At 36.8% G+C, this 20,416-nt stretch overlaps 1 protein-coding gene across 1 annotated transcript in view; it reads left to right on the top strand.

Annotated features, from left to right (window-relative positions):
• Nucleotides 1-6,484: 6,484 nt before the first annotated feature.
• LOC137405782 (uncharacterized) overlaps nt 6,485-20,416 on the top strand; it is a 66,807-nt gene continuing 52,875 nt past the window's right edge. Inside the window, exons 1-3 of the mRNA XM_068092180.1 lie at nt 6,485-6,522; nt 9,902-10,482; nt 14,177-14,336. Of these exons, the coding sequence (XP_067948281.1) occupies nt 6,505-6,522; nt 9,902-10,482; nt 14,177-14,336 (759 nt within the window). The 5' untranslated portion in view covers nt 6,485-6,504. The remainder of the gene's footprint in view (nt 6,523-9,901; nt 10,483-14,176; nt 14,337-20,416) is intronic.

The raw sequence follows: 20,416 nt of genomic DNA, 5'->3' as shown, positions 1-20,416 counted from the left end.
TACGGGCCAACCATCATTGAACTCGTTACAACCCTGGTTACCCTGCTGCTGGTAGGTTCCTTGGTCTTGCCATCGGCCATTGCTGGGTCCTCGTTCCATCCCGATCTGGTTGATACGGATCTCCTGAACGGATCAGCGCCGGTGGGGCCATCTCTCTCTGACCTAACCTGTCTAGGCTTACGGCGGGGTTCCATCTGGGTCGCAAGCTCCCTTCTTCCTGATCTGTACAGCGTTGGTCTCTCGAGAGCTTCAGTTACCACTGAATCCGCTCTCTGTCCCGACCCTTGCTGTCCAGATCGCTTGAGGTGCTCGGCCCTAGTGGGACCTCCCTTCCGCCCTAGCCTCTCTGGTTCTCTGGTACATCCATAAACTCTTCGTTTCTCGTCCAGTCTCTGGATCTGGTGGAGGTACTGCCGCTGCGCCTGTTTGGCCGCTCGCGGTGAGTCCCGGGGGCTCACCTCGCATCTCTCTTCCTCCTCGTCCAGTTCCCATAGACTTTGGTATGGGTTGTAGACGGGAATCGTTTCTACCGGGGGTCTCTTGACCGGTGCCGCCGTTTTAGTCGGATGCTGCCAACCCTCCGGATCAACCCCAGATTCCCTTCGACTTGTATTGTTACGTTGTCTGTGTTTTTTGTGTCCGGGTGCCCTTGTGCAGCCAGCAGGTAGACCTACTGCTGCGGGCCGTAGGCGTTTCCCTGGTCCTGCCTATAGGGTGTCCTCTGATTTGCCTGCCTCCGCGGACAACTTCTCCTCTGGTGGCCTTCCTGGTTGCACCCCCAGCATCTCGCCATTTCCTTTTTCTTGGTCCCGCTTTCTGTAATAGACTGCGGTCGATGGATATACAATTTTAATTTGGCCACTTCTTTGGCTAGGTCCGTCACCAAGGTCAATAACAGCTCGAGGGTATTCGGGGTAGTCCTAGCCACCACAATTGGCTCTTCGGGGCCCCGTTCTCCCTCGCCCTGTCCTGTCTCGTCTGGCTGGACTGCCCTGACGTCCGACCTGAAGGGTTGGGCTTGGTGAGACGCTATACTAGGTCGAACCTGTAAGTACTCGTTCCCTGCTCTCACGGCTGCTTCCAACGTAGGAGTAGGCACCGCTAGCAGATGTCGCTGCAAATAAACATTGCCCAGCGTACCACAGAACGTGTCCACGGCCATCTCCTCTTTCAGGCGATCTGACATTTCCCCAAACGCGATGTCGGTCAGGTTCTCTATTTGGGTGGCGTGCTCAAATAGCGTTGCTTGCTGGTCCTTTTTTAGGCCCTGCAGTTTGGCTCTGGCTTCTTTGGGTGTCAGTCCAAACCTGGCCCGGAGGTTGTTAAATACGCCGTGTATGGTCTGCCCGTGTCCACAGTCCTTAGCCTGCCCTCGCAGTCTCTCTCGGATGAGTAACAGCGCGGACCCTGGCCCCCAGTCATTTGCAACGGCTACATCGTTGAACTGCCTGATGAAGGCTTCTACATCGCTATTCCCGTCATATTCTGGGGCTCTGAATGTTTCTCTTGGTGCAGGGGGTCTCTGTGTTCCCTGGTTGACGAGTAGTTTTTCCAAGACACCCGTCAGTCGCTCTAGACCTCCTAGTCCCTCCTCTCGGAGAGCTTCCGGTCTTTCCGCGCTGCGAGCCCGTCTGGTCATACCTGCGTCGTCTTTTTGGTCCCTGTTAGTCGTCCTGTTGTGGGTTAAGCAAATCCCACTGCTGCCACCAGTGTAAAGGATCTGACTCCGGTAGCTGAGTCAGCTTTACTTCCTAACAAGGGAGTCGCAACCTGGGCTACTGGCTGCCCTTGTCCAAGGCCTGATTGACCTGCCCGTGGCGGTCAAGTCAGTCCAAGACAAGAACCTAGTAGTCAGGCTTGCTCCGAAACCAAACCCCCGGCCTGCCTCTGGATCTCTATCTCAGGCTAGTCTGGATCCACTAGTGGCTGGTCTTAAGACTGGATCTCTTGTGCCATGGCACACCCGATCGAGTCTAGACAAGGCCGTGGATCGCCTCCTAGCCTTCTTAGAGTCACCCTGGCAGTTCCGTCTGTTGGTTGCACTGAGCCTGCTTGTACAATCGGTGAGCCAACCAGGCAGGCGTCAATAGAAGCAGTTCGTATGAGTGTATAGCAGTTTATTAATGATGTCTTCAATACAAGTATGCACAAGTATGAGTGGAATCAAGCACACCCTGCCTGTCTACCGCGCTGGCTTGTATAGCCAGCGCCTATCGTTTAACTCCGCCTACTGATCTATTTATATCACAAAGGATATGCCAGATATAACAGGATGGTTATGTAACAAAAAGGCAGTTCAGTAATACAGTTATATAATAAAAAGGCAGTTCAGTAATACAGTTATATAATAATAAAAAGGCAGTTCAAGTATGCAATAAAGGAAGTTCGAGAGGTTCGGTTAAATGATAGTGCGGATATATATATGAGTGCAGTAAATAGTACACAGGTATGTCCCGGTCCTCCACACTATATATATATATATATATATATATATATATATATATATATATATATATATATATATATGTATATATATGTATATATTGTTCCCACTGTACAGTTATATATCGGAGTTGTCTTCTCAGTATTATTTGTCAACTATGCATACTATAAGTCGATGGAATTGATGAGCCAGCGCGGATATATCTAGAAAGCTTGCAGCTATTAAAATATCTCTATATTTTGCCATATATCCACAACAGTCTGTGCAATGTGCAGCACTTTGGCAATGGTGATTGGCTGCTGTCAATTGCTTGGTCGATATTTCTTTCTACGATACTTCTGGCAGGGCTAGTATTTTTATCATTTCAGTGACTGTATTGTGTAATAAGCAAATAATGTTGCAGACTATTCATCGATGTCAATACGGATAGGCTGGTGACAATGTGAACAATGTTAGCACAAATGATTCCCAATGTGTTGTGGGATTAACATTACTGTCATACAATGTTAATTAGGGTTGCCTTCAAATAGACTGCAAATGTTAACACCCCACCAGACAGCTAATGCTGTCTTATATGTTTTGTCAATTGTGCCACAATATAAAGTACGAAATTGCCAGCATATGCTCTTGTAATGTTGGTATGTTAAGGTACAAGGCATTAAATTTAATGTGAATGCTTTCAAGTTGATAGTAATACACTGCAGGCCAGGCTCGCTACACTTACAAGTGCACTTCCAGCAAAAGGATTAATTGTCAAATATCGAATGAGGAGCCATGTGAGGCAGCAAATATATTAATGAAGGCAGCTTTCACAATTTGTGAGCCAATAAGTGTGAGTAAATCTTTACTGGAGTGATGTACATCTAGCATCTTCATAAGACTCTTTTTCATATATTTGACTAACCTCTTCTTTGCACCTACTACAAGGCTTGTGAGTGGCGGTGATAAATATTCGACAATCTGAGATTTAATATAAGACATTCTTTGATAGTAAATAATATGATATATTTTCAGATTCAAAAATAGCTATGTTAAACAAAGCTATTCATTATATTATGCTGATTTGTACTACGATGGTTTGTACCTTGTATAAGCAAATAATCAGCTTTATGTAAGTTTATCAAAAGTGAAATACTAGCTTCCTGCTGTTTATACATGCGTTCATACATGCATACGTACGTACATACATATGTACCTGCATACATACATATGTACATATGTACATACATACATATATACATATATACATACGTATGTACATATATACATACATACATACATACATACATACATGCATGCATACATGCATACATACATACATGCATACATACATGCATACATACATATGTACGTACATACATATGTACATACATGTGTACATACGTACATATGGACATACATACATGCCTGTTTATATACACAAGTGTATAAAATTTATATGTATATGTATATATGCATATATGTGTAGCCTATATACACACATATGTGTATATGAATGTATGCATGTGTATATGCATCCACATGTACATATATGTACAGTGTATACACACATCCATGTGTACATATATAATTTGTAACATGGAATGAATTCCTTCTAGAATGAATTGCAAGACAGTATTACAAGGGCAATCATAAATAAACAGATTTCAAACAAATTGGAAAAACATTTTCTCCCATTTTAATAAAACTCCTCAAATATTTCCAATGTTTTTTGGAAATCACTTTAAAATAATAAAAATTAAAATTTTCATATGTGTAATGATATGGTTAGCTGTGATATTGGTTGTAGTTAATTCCTAATGGTAAGCTGCTTGCTTACGTTCTGCAAGGAAAGTTTTGGGCAGGAAGGGTGGTAGTCGTCAGGAATAACAGCGCTAGCAAAGATTATTATGTAACTCATAACCCAGAGGCTCCTTACACACGTGCAGTGCATATCCGATGCTCCGGTACAACAAGAGATCTGGTTCCAGCACAAACATGGTTTGTATTTTGTAGTTGTGCTTCAGATTACGAGTAAACACAGGCTAGTCGTTTTAGTTTTGTTTTTAGTACTTTTCATTTGATGTTATTCGGGCAGAAAAATTCGACGTTACTCAGGTTACTTTTATGAAATAAAACTTGCATATGGTTTACTTTTCAACATTATTAATCATTTAAATAGCATTATTTGCATTTGTAATACAATCAACAATTAATTGTGACTATTAAATCAAACTTATTTCTGGCTTTTCCGACTTTCTTTTCAGAAGTTCTGACTTTAAACCAGTAATTTTTCTTACTCTGCCTTATAAGATTAACACATATTCTACCTGATACTCAGCGTATATTGCCAAAGGTGCACATCTCTACTTATAAGATTAACACAGATTCTACCTGATACTCAGCGTATATTGCCAAAGGTGCACATCTGTACTTATACTCGTGTATACAAGTCAAACTACTAGCTGTATAGAATGGTGTACATCTGTACTTATCCTAGTCAGAGATTTTAAGTGATATTGTGTCAAACACCATAAGACATTTGAATTTTGAATGCTAAAAGTTTATTTAAAATAAGGAATTTGACATATTCTAAAGCAGGTAGTGGTTATTTTAGGTAAAACTATTCACTTTGTAAGTTTTGCTCTTCATGGAAATTATTTCTTACCTATATTTAGTATTTCAAGTTTAATTAATGGTTTTCTTTTTCTTTCTTTCTGGATTTCTGGTTCTGGATCAATTGTTAGCTGACAGTGCAGGTGAATAAGTTTATACAGATGAGTCACTGAATGACATTGTCCTCCATATCACAGTGTTTATGTTTTAACATATTCTTTTAGTCAAATTCTTCAAATACTCTGCGTAGAGCAACCAGACCGAGTGGTCTGTGACTATGGTAGACACTTTGGTGTAGAAAGACAAAGAAGTGACATTGCGGAGCTTTTGAGAGTGGGAGCTCAGAATGAACCTAAGCTTTCAAAAGAACTCAAAATATTGTATAGGTCGGTCAGAATATCAAAACTAAATTAAGAGTGTTACATCTTAGACACTCAATTCTATCAAAGAAATCAAATCAATTTTACAGTAAAACTTTGAATGCTTAAAACACCTTTGTATTATTCTAAATATATCACATGAACACGCACTCGTTTTACTGGTTTTGGTAGATTCAATAGTTCAAAGCAGAAATGCTTATAAACTTAAGTTATTTAGGCCATCCAGGCAGCATAGGTCGTTTATGTCACTGAAACAGCAACAAGGCATGTCTTGTATTATGTTTCCAAGCAGCCAGTGGCCTACCCTATATGGTGTTGCAATGCTAACATGGAAACAGCTGTGTCACTCTCACTTCGCCATGATTCAGTGTCGCTGTGTGGAAGCAAGACATCCATGCGATGCACCATCTTTGTGCGATGGATACAGCATCACCACAAAGCTACAGAACCAACTGCATTGCACTTGTGCGCAAACATGTATAGGTCTTGTTTTCTATTGCTTTATATGTGGAAGAGCTCTATGGAAACATAATCTGTTTACCGGCTCATCGTAGCAATCCGGAACAGGCTCACCCAAAAATCACTACACTTTCACTCTATGAAAACTTATTTATTGTTTATTTTATGAAACAGGATTTATTCTAGTAGAACAAACACCCGTGAAAAGTGTAGTTCTATAGATAAAACTTTATTTAATTGTCTCAAACTTGATTTTACTTAGTATTTTCTTTTAAGTATTTGGATTTTCACAAACATTTAGCATTGCTGCTAAGATTTTAATTACTTAAAAATTTAGATAGTCAAGTATCAAGAGATTGTTAAGAAGGTGAATAATTAGAAGATTCTATAAACCGGCTCGACTCAACAAGTTTCTAGGAAATGCTCATTTTCTAAAAATTAGGAAAATATTGATATATACTTAACTCGAGGTTTTGGCGGATTGCCCAGTCCACAGCTATGGATAATCTTTTAACCATTGCTTACACTTGGTTGTCATTTATTGAAATTACTGAAGCAGATAAACTGTCAGTTATAGTTACGCTTTCAGCTAAACTAGCAGCGGGTGGTACATGACAGAGTTTAACGATGTTCGGTAACCTTCTGGTAAGTTGCACACTTACAAATTGATTTATTTATATGTTTATGGCAGTTTCTGGCAACTCAAAATTGTCTTAGATTTCTATTTTTTCAGTGCATGCTTTTACAGTATATATATTTTTGCCAGGATTCTTATAATGTAGTAGTAAGATTTGTTTTATCAGTATGAGGCTTGCTTAGGAAGTGAATACACTAGACTTTTGCCCGTGAATTTGACTGAAAGCAACATTATTCATGTTTGGATACATAAAGCAGACGCTATGTTTTCTTGCTTGATTTTCTATTTTGGCTGAGCAAAATAAACACTATTATCTGGCAGCATCTAACCTGATGCGCAAAGTTACTTCAGCTACAATTTATCAGCTGTCGGTCAGATTGTCTCTAAAAGTGGAGTAAATATTTAGCCACCTGTTCTGAGTGTCATAACTGTAAGGCACTGGCTCCGTGTATTAATCAGCTCCATCAGCTCCTTCAGCTCCTTCAGCTCTTTCAGCTCCTTCAGCTCCAAAGCCGGCAGAGACTTTGAGCGCCAATATTAATTCATAGCAGCAATTTCTTGAGATAGTTTGTATTTACTGATGAAGAATATTATTGTGTGAGCCAGCATGAAGTAGATTTGTAAACGTGGTATTTCTAACAAAAAATGTCTTCCTCATATTGCAAAACACTGGCCATCACAGAGTATTGACTCATCCGTTTCGCAACTCTTACAAATTTGTTTACTTTTTAAAAGCCTGCCTGCCTGCATACAGAGCAAGATTTTGAAATATGGGGAGGAGTGATATCAGCCTTTAGTCTGTAAACCACTGTTGCTGAATGCTCTAAAATCCGCACTAAATACTTGCAAACATTCCAAAGCACCTGTTCACAGGCTTTCGCTGAGCTTACAACTTCCGTAATAAATCATATCTATAATAATTAGTGTCACGCATTCTTGTACTGAGAAATAGCGGCCATAAGTAGCAGAGAATAACTTTTTAGGCAAAAAAAACTAAATGGCTTTTAACTCTATGATGCAAGATAAAACTATTTTCATTACATAATATTTTGCGAGATTAGGCATAGGGTATGATAACAACAATCAAACATGCAGAAAATATTGTTTACGCTTGTTTTGCGTTGACACGTTTCTGTATGTCTCGGTATAAAAATTGTATTTAACTAAATGCATCTGAGAATTCTACAGGTTATTGCTTTGAAGGCGACTTTCATAGACAACTAATGTTATATTATTATTACACCTGCTGGTTTAGTTACAACACAGTTTATAAAAATTCAGGCTTCAACCCAACACCCAACAGGAACATATGTACAAGGTGCTGGCCTTTATTTAACTTAGTTCAGAATGAGTAATATATATATTTTAAACATTTACAGAATATTTTATGTTCATACTGCAGAATGTATATACTTATAGATTATTTAAATAAAAGGCTTGAATAAACAAATATTGTCATGACTTTTTATGCCAAGATTGAACTCTCTAGACAAAAACTTGGAAGATTAACTATAAGTTTATGGCAATAGAAAACCTTCGATTGATAAGGGGGTTTGTAAGGCACTCGTGACAAATGAGTGAAGATTAAAAAACTGCTCATTGGCTCCTGGTAAATCTTTAAGTAGGTCAAATTTGAGACTAAACGACTCAGCAAGGATCTTGTCTAATGGCTGACTTTTCAACATGATGATGTCATAAACCGCCAATCATAATAAACTCATATAGACGGCAAAAAGCAATAACAATTTTGTAGCTACAAGCATGAATCGAATATTCTCATGAAAGTGTGTTGAGTTATGTACCAAAAAGGTTTTACTTTTGAACAGAATAAGCGCATAAGTTTTAATGTAAGGGATAATACCAAGTGCGCAGTTCGCATGCCACAGCACAAAAGCGCAGGCTCGTGTTGTTACTCAGGCTGCTTTTTATTGGCCAGATCAAAGCAGAAAAGAAGCTGTAATTAATTGCTATTTGTTTATGCCTGATCACTGTTTTTCACAACACAAGATTTGTTAGTACACATTCTTTAATAAAAAACTGGTTTTGCTTGAAAAAATAATAACCGTAGATATAATTCAACTACTAATAATAACTAATAATAATAGATATAATTAAACTAATAATAATAGCAAATAATAGTTGATATAATTCAACTAATAATAATAACTAATAATAGTAGATATAATTCAAGTAATAATAACTAATAATAGTAGATATAATTCAAGTAATAAGAATGACTAATAATAGTAGATATGATTCAACTAATAATAATAACTAATAATAATAAATATATTTCAATTAATAATAATAACTAATAATAGTAGATATATTTCAACTAATAATTATAACTAATAATAGTAGATATAATTCATTTAATAATAGTTACTAATAATAGTAGATATAATTCAACTAATAATAATAAATAATAATAGTAGATATAATTCAACTAATAATAATAAATAATAATAGTAGATATGATTCAATTAATAATAATAACTAATAATAGTAGATATAATTCAACTAATAATAATAACTAATAATAGTAGATATAATTCAACTAATAATAATAACTAATAATAGTAGATATATTTCAACTAATAATTATAACTAATAATAGTGGATATAATTCAACTAATAATAATAACTAATAATAATAGATATATTTTAATTAATAATAATAACTAATAATAGTAGATATATTTCAACTAATAATTATAACTAATAATAGTAGATATAATTCATTTAATAATAATTACTAATAATAGTAGATATAATTTAACTAATAATAATAACTAATAATAATAGATATATTTCAATTAATAATAATAACTAATAATAGTAGATATAATTTAACTAATAATTATAACTAATAATAGTAGATGTGGTTCAACAACTAATAATAACTAATAATAGTAGATATAATTCAACTAATAATAATAACTAATAACAGTAGATATAATTCATTTAATAATAATTACTAATAATAGTGGATATAACGAGGTAATGGATAACTCTATTAGTAGCTCTGTTACTAGCATTGGGCTCACCTACAATGCTTTGCAATGTACACTAAAGACTGAAAATGTAAACAAATTGTTGTGGTTGAAATTTATACAGACTCAATTACTTTGTGGTAATGTATTTTACATCAGTCGGGTCTATTACAAGATAAATTTTAATTCACTTTAGTTAATTTTAATAATTCTTTCATTGATTGCTTAGTTTTACATTATTACTTTGATTTCATTATTAATTAAATTCACATTTTTTCTAATTTGTTTTCTAAACATGTTAACTGATTTGCAACTAAAGGGCCATTTACATTGATGTGTCATATCACCTTCTACTATGTTTTAATTTTTTGGAGTAAATTGTTTTTTATTTTAGGTTGCCGGTGTCACAATGTCTGTTACTCCAAAGGGGTTTCTGGTGCTAGTCATTGCTGGAAGTATAATAACAACTAACTTAAGTAAAGTGTTGGCAGCTGCTGCCAATTTGACCAACTCTATTGATCAGCAGGAAGAGTTATATAGACTCTTGGAGAGCATTTCTGGACAAGGAAGGAGACTGCCTTCTCACTTTGACATAGACATAATTACCGACAATGGCTACAAGCCCTGTATACCATCTAACCTGTATTGCTACAGCCGGTTTTCTGATTTTCCTTGTAATGGTACAGATAGGGCATTTTGTTCGATTGCTACTTGTTCTTACCAAAATGATGCCCATTCCACAAACATCCCTCGTCTCATTCCTCAGGAGATAAAGTGGACTGGCCGATCAATCGCTGATTGCAGCCTAAACGTGTCTTCTGGCAGCTTGCTGTTTGAAGAAAGTCATAACAGTACAAGCTGTGAGTCGGCACTTCAAGCAAGATGGCTGCCAAAGGCTTTAATCAACACATCTGCAAGTTTGAACCACACGATGCTGTTCGATATGCATACAGCCCCACCAACAGATGCAATAGAGTAAGTTTTGTTGTCTACAAATTTACTGTTTTAAAGATCAAAACACAACCTACATATATATTTTTTAAATTTTGTGTATGTATGTGTGTAGTTCCAGCTAAAGCTATTAAAATCTTGGAATTAAAAAATCTGCAATGCAGATGTTTTGATCTCAGACCCTCCGATTTGCCAGTCTGACACCTCTCTAATTCAGCCACATGAGCTTGGTGTATTCATTAGGCGGTATATGTCGCTATTTGGGAGCAAATAAGCTACCGCTTTCGGTCACAACACAAAATTATGGCATAACGTCATGAGAAGCGGTAGCTCTAATTAGTAAGCTTACTCAAATTATCCATTGGCATAATGACAGGCCAATAGCAAGTGATAGGCAACTCTCATTACCTCTCATTGTTTATAAACTGATTTTTAATACCTGGGCAGCGCCGGGTAGCACAGCTAGTAAAATATAGCGCTTGCAGATTTTATTTCCTGTTTTAGGAAAAGTTCAAAATTTTGAAAACTTTGTTTTTATGACCATTAAAGCCATATGAAGAAAAAGCTGCTTTGTTTTAAATAAGTGCCAAGGTGAGTGCTGCGGTGTGTTAGAAATGGTGTCCTTAAATGCTGTTGCATATTTGACAGTGCTACTGTTGCCATGTTACAGAGCTAAACAATCATTTATTATGATGTTTTCTGTTGCTGATGGACTTTGTTATTGTAGAGCTTTTTCTTATGTTTAGAAAGCTGCTTTACCATAACTGTCATTTTTAATTTTAGTTTAAAAAGTATTTTGTGTAAAAATTAATTTTCAATTCGTGTTAGAGAACATAGCTGACCTTAGCTTAGCTTAGCTGACCTTTTTTGCTTTATTCTGGAATTTAAACTTTTTACCACAACTGCTAATACTTTGATGTTTTTATTGTCCATGTAAAGAATTTGATATCATAATTTAGAGCTTTGTATTTTTTAATTTTTCTAAGGTATGTGCTGAGAGAGTCATGATATTTTAACAGCTTATGGTTTGTTCTCACTATATTGTCGTATGTCAACGTTTTCCGTTCGGCGTTCATCATTGATTATGTGAACCGTACATTGATGGCATCAACAAAACTACGCAAACTCGTCAGAAAAGTTTGCAGCTGTAAAACTTTCCTGATATTTCGGCAAACATCGACGACTGTCTTTAGAATCTGAACCATTTTGGCAATTGTAATTCCCAATCGCGGATAGTGTGACTTATTTTCGTTTATAATAGTCGCTGCGAGACTAGTATTTGATTTCAGCAAACGAAAACAAAGAGGTTTCTTCACAAGAAATTCTTTACAAAATGAGAAGACTACATAACGGAATGTTTCCTGATGCAAACGCGGATGGGTTTGTGATAATGTGAACATGGTTATCATCGATGATCACCAAAGTATTGTGGCATCAACGCTGAGATACAGCAATATAGTGTGACCAGTTTCTATTGAGATAAAGAAATTTGTAGAAACCGACCAAACTTTTGACTAGCTAAAGGGCTAGTCCTCTTTACGGCAATAATGTTCTAGTTTCTCCAATATGTTCATAAAAGCAGCGACGCTTTATAACTCAAACATTGAGAATAAGGAAGTATGGGAACTGGCAGTTACTGATCTACTGTATATAAGCATATGGTATTTACATTTTGAAGTCAATTGTGGTTATATGAATCTCTGTGATAATTTGCTTTAGTTCTAGGAAAATTTAGTTTTTGAACATCCTAGAATCTTTCAATAGTTGTCAGTGAAGGAAGAATTTATGCTCTCTTTGAAAACTATTCTAAAGCAATCTGTAGTATAACCACAATATGGTATGATAACAACAATCAAACATGCAGAAAATACCGTTTGCACTTGTTTTGCGTTGACACGTGTCTGTATGTCTATGTTTCTGTATGTCTATGTATCAAAATTGTATTCAGCTAACTGCATCTGAGAATTCTACAATACAAGTTATTGCCTCAAATGCGATTTTGAAGCATTTAGAGTAGTTGCTAGCAATACTGTATTACTGGCATATTCCGCTTGAGTTTTTTCAGAATCACAGATTGGTGCTATTAAAATTTTTTATAGAATTTCCTTTGAAAGCATTCTAAATAGAATTACTTCTGTAGATCCATTTTACTTGCTAAATGATAAAAGATTCAGAAATGTTTAGTAAAAAAGTAGCCAATGAAGGTGGTGCACCATGGGACAGCTAGAAGGAGGTCAGGGGTCAAGTTGTCAGCCAGAGTAGTTCTGCAGTGTTGAACTATTCACCATGGTAATATGGTGGTAGAAGGCCCTCTAGAGTGGGGTTGATATAGAATATGTTGTATTGTTGCATCTGATCAGAAGAGTACAACGTAAACTAATGGAGATCTTGTTAATGAAACTAAATAACTGTCTCTATCCTCTGAGAGTCATTTGAAATAGTAGGTTTGTGAGCAGCCTAGCTTTAAGTCGTAGCTATAAAGGGCAACGTTTTAAATTGCTGCTATTTGGGGTATCCCTCACATACCCTATGCGTAAAGAATATGAGGTAGAGAGTACGAGGTAGAGAGTACGAGGTAGGAGTACGAGGTAGGAGTACGAGGTAGAGAGTACGAGGTAGAGAGTACGAGGTAGAGAGTACGAGGTAGAGAGTACGAGGTAGGGAGTACGAGGTAGGGAGTACGAGGTAGAGAGTACGAGGTAGAGAGTACGAGGTAGAGAGTACGAGGTGGGGAGTACGAGGTAGGGAGTACGAGTAGGGAGTACGAGGTATGGAGTACGAGGTATGGTGTACGAGGTAGAGAGTACGAGGTAGGGAGTACGAGGTAGGGGGTACGAGGTAGGGGCTACGAGGTAGGGAGTACGAGGTAGGGAGTACAAGGTATGGAGTACGAGGTATGGTGTACGAGGTAGAGAGTAAGAGGTAGAGAGTACGAGGTAGGGAGTACGAGGTAGGGAGTACGAGATAAGGAGTACGAGGTAGGGGGTACGAGGTAGGGAGTACGAGGTAGGGAGTATGAGGTATGGTGTAATATGACAATCACAATCATTTCAACTTGATGCTTTAAAATGACAATCACAATCATTTCAACTTGATGCTAAAAAGAGTGGAACTTTGATGAGCATTTATTGCAAATAATTGCGATATTTGAAGAAAAAAAAGGAATTGAGATTTTTAAGACCTTACAATGTTCTACATAATGACTAAGCAAGTGTTTTAATGGTTAAACTTGCTATGTGTGGCTTTAAAGTTTTAACGCGCTTTTATGAAACTAAAGCTTTTTTGTTATTAAAGCCAAACTGCTATCAAGCCTCTGATTATCTAAGTGGGATATATTTTTTATCATTTCATTGTGCACTCAGTTCAGCATACTAATAGATACAAGGATCTGAGCGAATACAACAAGTCCGGCAGCACTTCACTAGTCACTCACTTGTATGGGTTATAGAATAGTCTGCATATACCTACTTATGCTCTGCTTCATCCTCTTTACATACCTGACAGTCTCTCGTGGCACTCCGGACTGCCAGGGTTCTGGTAAATAATAATTAGACTTGTTGAAACAATATAAACAAAGGTGGACCGCTCTATAGAATGGTCCGCCTTCGTCTAAATCAGTTTACTTTAGCTTTTATTGAGAGATTAAAGTTGTGAGGAAAATACAGGTGTTGCTCGCTTGGCAACAATGACATTTAACTGTAGTCTATATTTGTCCTAGGGCTCATGCTATCACCATAACTGGATACTCGTCACTTGGAGCTAAACCGCTTTCTATCACGCTTTATCTGAACAGCACTGAAGTTGTCAACACCACCTCATATTATTTAATTGAGCACTACCAAGAGTTGCAAAGTTTAAACGGCAGCTTTGCTTTAGTGGTAAGTTCTGACTATTAGTTTCTTCAGAGCTATTTAAATTCTTTGTTTAATATTTGGTGTTTTAGTTAAAAGTATATTTTTGTTGAATACAGGCCATTGTAACATAATTTGTAGCTAGCACGAGTCAGCTGATATGAAAAGTTCAAGTTGAGTCACAAACTTTAATGACAACTGGCACAAACATTACCAACATGTGCGGATGACAGTTTGTAGTGGTAGTGGTGATTTACTATAAAATGAATATATGTCCTCCATAGCCGGAGCGATGCAACTGATGATAAGCTTTACTATAATAAGAGCCGTGATTATCCATCCATTTGCCCACCCATCCATTTGTTCATTCGGTCATTTGTCCATTCACCCATCCGTTCATTCCTCTATTCCCCCATTTCTCCATTTGCCAATTTGTCTAATCATCCACTTGCCCATTTTCCCATTTGTCCAGCTGTCACTTTGTTAAGAGCATTCGGTTAAAATTATTGCAATGCATGATGGTTAAAGCCAGATATTTGGATTTGAAGCCAAGCGCTACCACTGTGCCACTTGACCACCTTGCTGCATCATGGAAGAAGCACATACTGTAGTTATCACACATGATGATCTCTCACGACGCACGCCAGCGTACTAGCATATATGATTCTCATAAGAGTCTAACCAAACATTCTTTATAATTGGAGTGTAAAAACAAATCAGGAATATAAATGAAGCAACGGACTACTAATACACAACACTCAGTAAGAGGAGCGATTGTCAAACAGAAACTGGTACGTTAAATATGTATAATCATAAACAGTACTCTGTAGTTGGTGCAAATTGAAATGCGTAAATAATACGACAAGAAATTTACGATATAATTGCAATGGACAGATTCATAGAAGTATGTAATACAACTAACAAAGTTAGCCCCTACAACTAACAAAGTCATCCACTAACTCGGAGTTATGTGGATGAGGTTGTACTTGCTGCAGTTGCACTAGCCAGAGCTTGGGGAAATACCAATACTTGGGGCGTTACCAAATGTAGGGATCAAGTTTCACGGCTACAATGCTCGAAAGTGAATGTCATCACTTTAGTCAGGTGATGCTCAAAGCTAGGGATAAAAGCACGACGCTGTCACTCAAGGCAGAGCATAATCTGCTTGACTACTTGTTTGAGATTATTTGCCTCTCTCCTAAATGGGATTAGAGCTCTCCCTTTTCTTCTTTGGGTTCTGAGTGCATGAAATTATAAGTGGTCGGTATGGTGATGTATGTCTCTACCGTGGCACAAGAAAAATACATGTTCATAAAAAATAATAATTGGTATAAATTTTTTTACAAAAACATAAACTATATCATTAATTCTAGATCATTATTTTAGCTATTTTAACGTTCCTCTACTTTAGATGTTATTTCCACTCTTAGAATAGATAAAAGGGGAGTATATTGCTATTGTAAGTACAAATATTAAATTTAGCTTATAACCTTGAAGGTGTTTTTCTGAACACGACAGCAGGCCAAATATAGAAAGATGCCAGCTGATTACCTGACAACCAAAACTATAATAATACTAACCAATAAGAATAGAGTACAATTTTAAAGCCAACTTCACCTGGCTATTTTGGGTTTAGTACTTCAATTTTATTCTTAACTGTTACACACCCCTTACTAGGCTCTATTTTACCCCTATTTGACCTCTATACCATAGCTATTTCTCTTAGGTGATGCTCATATGACAGTTGCCTATTTCCTGTTTCACTATTATGTAGCTCTTGATTAGGGTAAACTTTATGTCGTCCCTATATGTTGCCCTTTATCCTGTGGCATTTTTGTACACTTATGTCACTCCTATTTATTCCTAATTTATTAATTGTCATCTTATGTACTCTTATGTACTCCTATGTACTCTTATGTAACCTATGTACTCTTATGTACCCCTATGTACTCTTATGTACCCTTATGTACCCCTATGTACTTTTATGTAACCTATGTACTCTTATGTACCCCTATGTACTCTTATGTACCCTTATGTACTCTTATGTACCCCTATGTACTCTTATGTACCCCTATGTACTCTTATGTAACCTATGTACTCTTATGTAACCTATGTACTCTTATGTATCCCTATGTACTCTTATGTACCCTATGTACCCCTATGTACTTTTATGTACTCCTATGTATTCTTATGTACCCCTATGTACTCATATTTACTAGTCTTTATAACCTGAGTGAGCTCTATCATCATCAGGTGAATGTACCATTTAAACTCTTACATAACCTACAAAAGAAATATTCTAGTTCTCTTAAAACTAAGCAACTCTCCTGAACATTTGTTCAGTTCTGAATGGGGTCATTCTTTAACTTGTTGGAAATTTTGTTCATCAAGTCACTGAGTAGCTCAGCTAATGGTAAATAGCCAACATGTATGAGATGATGAGGATACCAGATCATACATGTAAAACCTATCAATGTCTGTAATCATCATGAACGACCATGATTCATCTATGAACCAGATGACAATAACTGGTGCATTCACTTGCTTTGAAGACATCAAGTTTGATAAACTCATTTTTTACCAATGTGCAAGCCCAAGTATGGATGAAAACGTTAAGTTATTTACCATCTCTAAAGTTGGCGGAGGCTTCACGCTAATAAATACTGAAACCAATATTTAGAATTACTTTAACTTAAAAGTGTTTGAAAGTCTGTTTATAGAGCTGTGTTCTATTTACAGTGCTAATGTTATATTTATGCAGTTGATGTTCTACTTATAGAGCTGATGTTCTATTTCTAGAGTTGATGTTTTATTTATAGAGCTGGTGTTCTGTTTATCAAGCAGATGTTCTATTTATAACGCTGATGTTCTATTTATAGAGCTGATATTCTACATTATTTATAGAGCTGATATTCTTTTTGTAGAGCTGATGTTCTATTTGTGTAGCCGATGCTCTGTTTATTAAACTGATGTGTTGTACAAAGAGAGAGATTAACGCACCTCAGAACAGCAAGTTTTTTTCTAAGAAAACTGGACATCAAGTTTTTTCCAATATTTTATTGCAAGCTCAAATGAATAATTTTAATGAAATTAAACTAAAATTCATGCCTAATTACTTCGAGAACTTTGTACAAATTGAAATATAGTGCAAACATTAATGTTCAAAAAAGTGGTTTATTAGTCATTCATTTATGAAGTAAAAATGCAAGGAAACTGTTTGCTAACTTTGTCAGTAAATGCTGTTGCTGCATATAATATTGAGTTTTGTATAAAATAAAGTTGATTTCTGACATCATACTAATTAAATAATTATACAAAAAGTCGGCACCATCCTTTACATAGCCACAACAGTGCTCAAGAAATAGCTAGCTATTGGCGTTCAATATAGTTACATGTATTGGAATAAATATAATAAGCCAATAGCCATTAGCATTCATGAAGCGGGTGATGCCTTCTGCCAGTGCGAGGAAAGTCAGTCCTATTATATACGTAACGATCATTAGAACTCCCCCCCCCCCCTCCCCACACAGTTGTAGGGAAAGCATCAGGCTAGGACAACTCGAATAATTTCTAGCTCGATTATTGTCTATTTGGCTATTATTATGGGTTAGTCCAGCTGAGAGCTAGCTGACTCCCATCACGTATTATCACTTGCAATCTTCTACATTATGTTTTCATAATGCGAATTCAAAGTTGTGCGCACGTTGAGTTACCGTGCAAAAAGTGTTTCAATGGAAATCTGAGTTGCGGGTTGATGCAAGCTCTTGGTTGAAAAGTACAAGGATTTTCACTCCAGTAGTCATAACGGCGTACTCGGAACTGTTCAAATCAAAATGAGAACAACTTAAATGTTGAAAATGTTTAAAATGGAGCAGCTTGCATGCACTATCGTGCTCATCTTTCGCAAGTCGCCATTTCCATTTTTCGCAAGTATGAAACGTTTGGTAAGAATTTGCACGTAACAAAACTCACTTGACTTGCGGACTACTACAATTTCTATCATTTGAATGACGTAAACCTATGGAATGAAAACATTGTGCTAACATAATTGAAGACCTGCTCTGCAATCATCACATTTATTTGTGGCAAATGAATCAAAACCAAATTGTGAATACTTCAATCAAAATGGCTCAAATTTTTATAAGAACATTCAACCGTTCAGAAGAGAACAGCGACAGGTTACATGGCTTCATTTCAAAATTCTACATGTACTTGCTGCTCCTGGTTAGGTTATCCAATCAAATGCAAGTACTTGCTGCTCCTGGTTAGGTTATCCAATCAAATGCAAGTACTTGCTGCTTCTGGTTAGGTTATCCAATCAAATGGAAGTTTCAAGCATATTTGATTGAATCAACTTGTTCATGAATAAAGTCTTATGTATGCGAGGTTTCACAGTTAAGTTGAATTCGCCACTACTCTAGATGTGGACAGCATAACTTCAGCTGCCATGTGGTCTCAGCTTTACTCTGACCTAGGTGGTCAGCACACTCTTACATTAGATGTTGGCTTGTTAGGTTTTGCAAAGTTGTATTTATCCTAAATATTTGTATATTGCTTGCATTCCATAAGCTAATTAATTTCAAGATGAGGGAAACTTTGGCTTCTGGAAAGTTCGCAAAAAGGAAAATCTCGTCACGGTAATACATCTGGTTACTAAAAATAGAAAACTACAGTTCAAAAGTTCAAAGGTTATAGCTCATAAAATCTGATTGGCCAACACGCAGCCAGCACACTTGCAAAAGGCAGCTCGCATCTTCTTGAACATCAGGAAAGCACTCATACAACATGCTCTTTTGATGCGCAAATGCTAAATGTCCATACACACCCACATATGGCCCTACAACACCATCATGTAAACAACCATGTCGCTCTCATCCTTTCGTTATTTAACGTCACTGTTTGGAAGCAAACATCTGTGGAATGCACCATCTTTGTGTCACATAAACGGCATTGTGACCAACAGCATCATACTTGTGTGTGGATACGTGTCATGCTTTCCTGTTACTTCTTGTAAAGACATATGCCTGGACATACATGTAAGGCATGGCACAACCATTGCTCTCCTATGCCCTATGGCAATATGATCTGCTTGTCTGCCCAGACTAGCGCTTGGTACTTGCAGCCAAAGATATTACTATACTATCACTGTGTGGAAACTTGGTAACAGTTGTCACATGTCAGTAAATGGCTGACAAGATAAAAAGTCATAAAAATCTGGTACTTCTGGCATCAACAGGGAAACAGCTTGACCTACTTTATAAACGTCTCAACTAAACAGTTGATAGAATATAGGGTAAGATGAGCTTTTAAGCGATTTCAGCAAGCTAAAGACAAAATCATGGTGAGTTGTCTGCTCTTGTTTCTATCACGGCTAGAATGATGACTGAAACAATTCTTCGATCATGTTTTGCGACTGATGAAACGATTGCAATGCTTGCTAAAGGCAAAACTGCTAGCGCACGAAGGCTGAATGTTTCATACAATTACGCATGAAACTTGCAAAGGCACCCAAAAGTTGCACAGCTTTGTTTTTTGTCAAATACTAATTACATTATCTACTGCAGTAGCACTCAGCAATCTGAAGTATAACATAATGAAGTCTATGGCTGCCATCAAAGCGGCCAGCGTGCTGTCGGAGTCAGCCACAATGATTTGGGATTGGTGATCTGCTTATTCATGTACATGTATTGGCATAGTTTTATTCACGTAGATGTATTGTCATAGTTTTATTCACGTACATGTATTGGCATAGTTTTAATCATGTACATGTATTGGTATAATTTTATTCATGTACATGTATTGGTATAGTTTTATTCATGTACATGTATTGGTATAGTTTTATTAATGTACATGTATTGGCATAGTTTTATTCATGTACATGTATTGGCATAGTTTTATTCATGTACATGTATTGGCATAGTTTTATTCACGTACATGTATTGGCATAGTTTTATTCATGTACATGTATTGGTATAGTTTTATTCATGTACATGTATTGTCATAGTTTTATTCATGTACATGTATTGGCATAGTTTTATTCACGTACATGTATTGGCATAGTTTTATTCATGTACATGTATTGGTATAGTTTTATTCATGTACATGCA

Source organism: Watersipora subatra, chromosome 10, assembly GCF_963576615.1.
Source record: "Watersipora subatra chromosome 10, tzWatSuba1.1, whole genome shotgun sequence".
NCBI lineage: Eukaryota > Metazoa > Bryozoa > Gymnolaemata > Cheilostomatida > Watersiporidae > Watersipora > Watersipora subatra.
The sequence above is the reverse complement of the archived record's forward strand: the minus strand, read 5'-3'. Positions and strand labels throughout refer to the sequence as shown.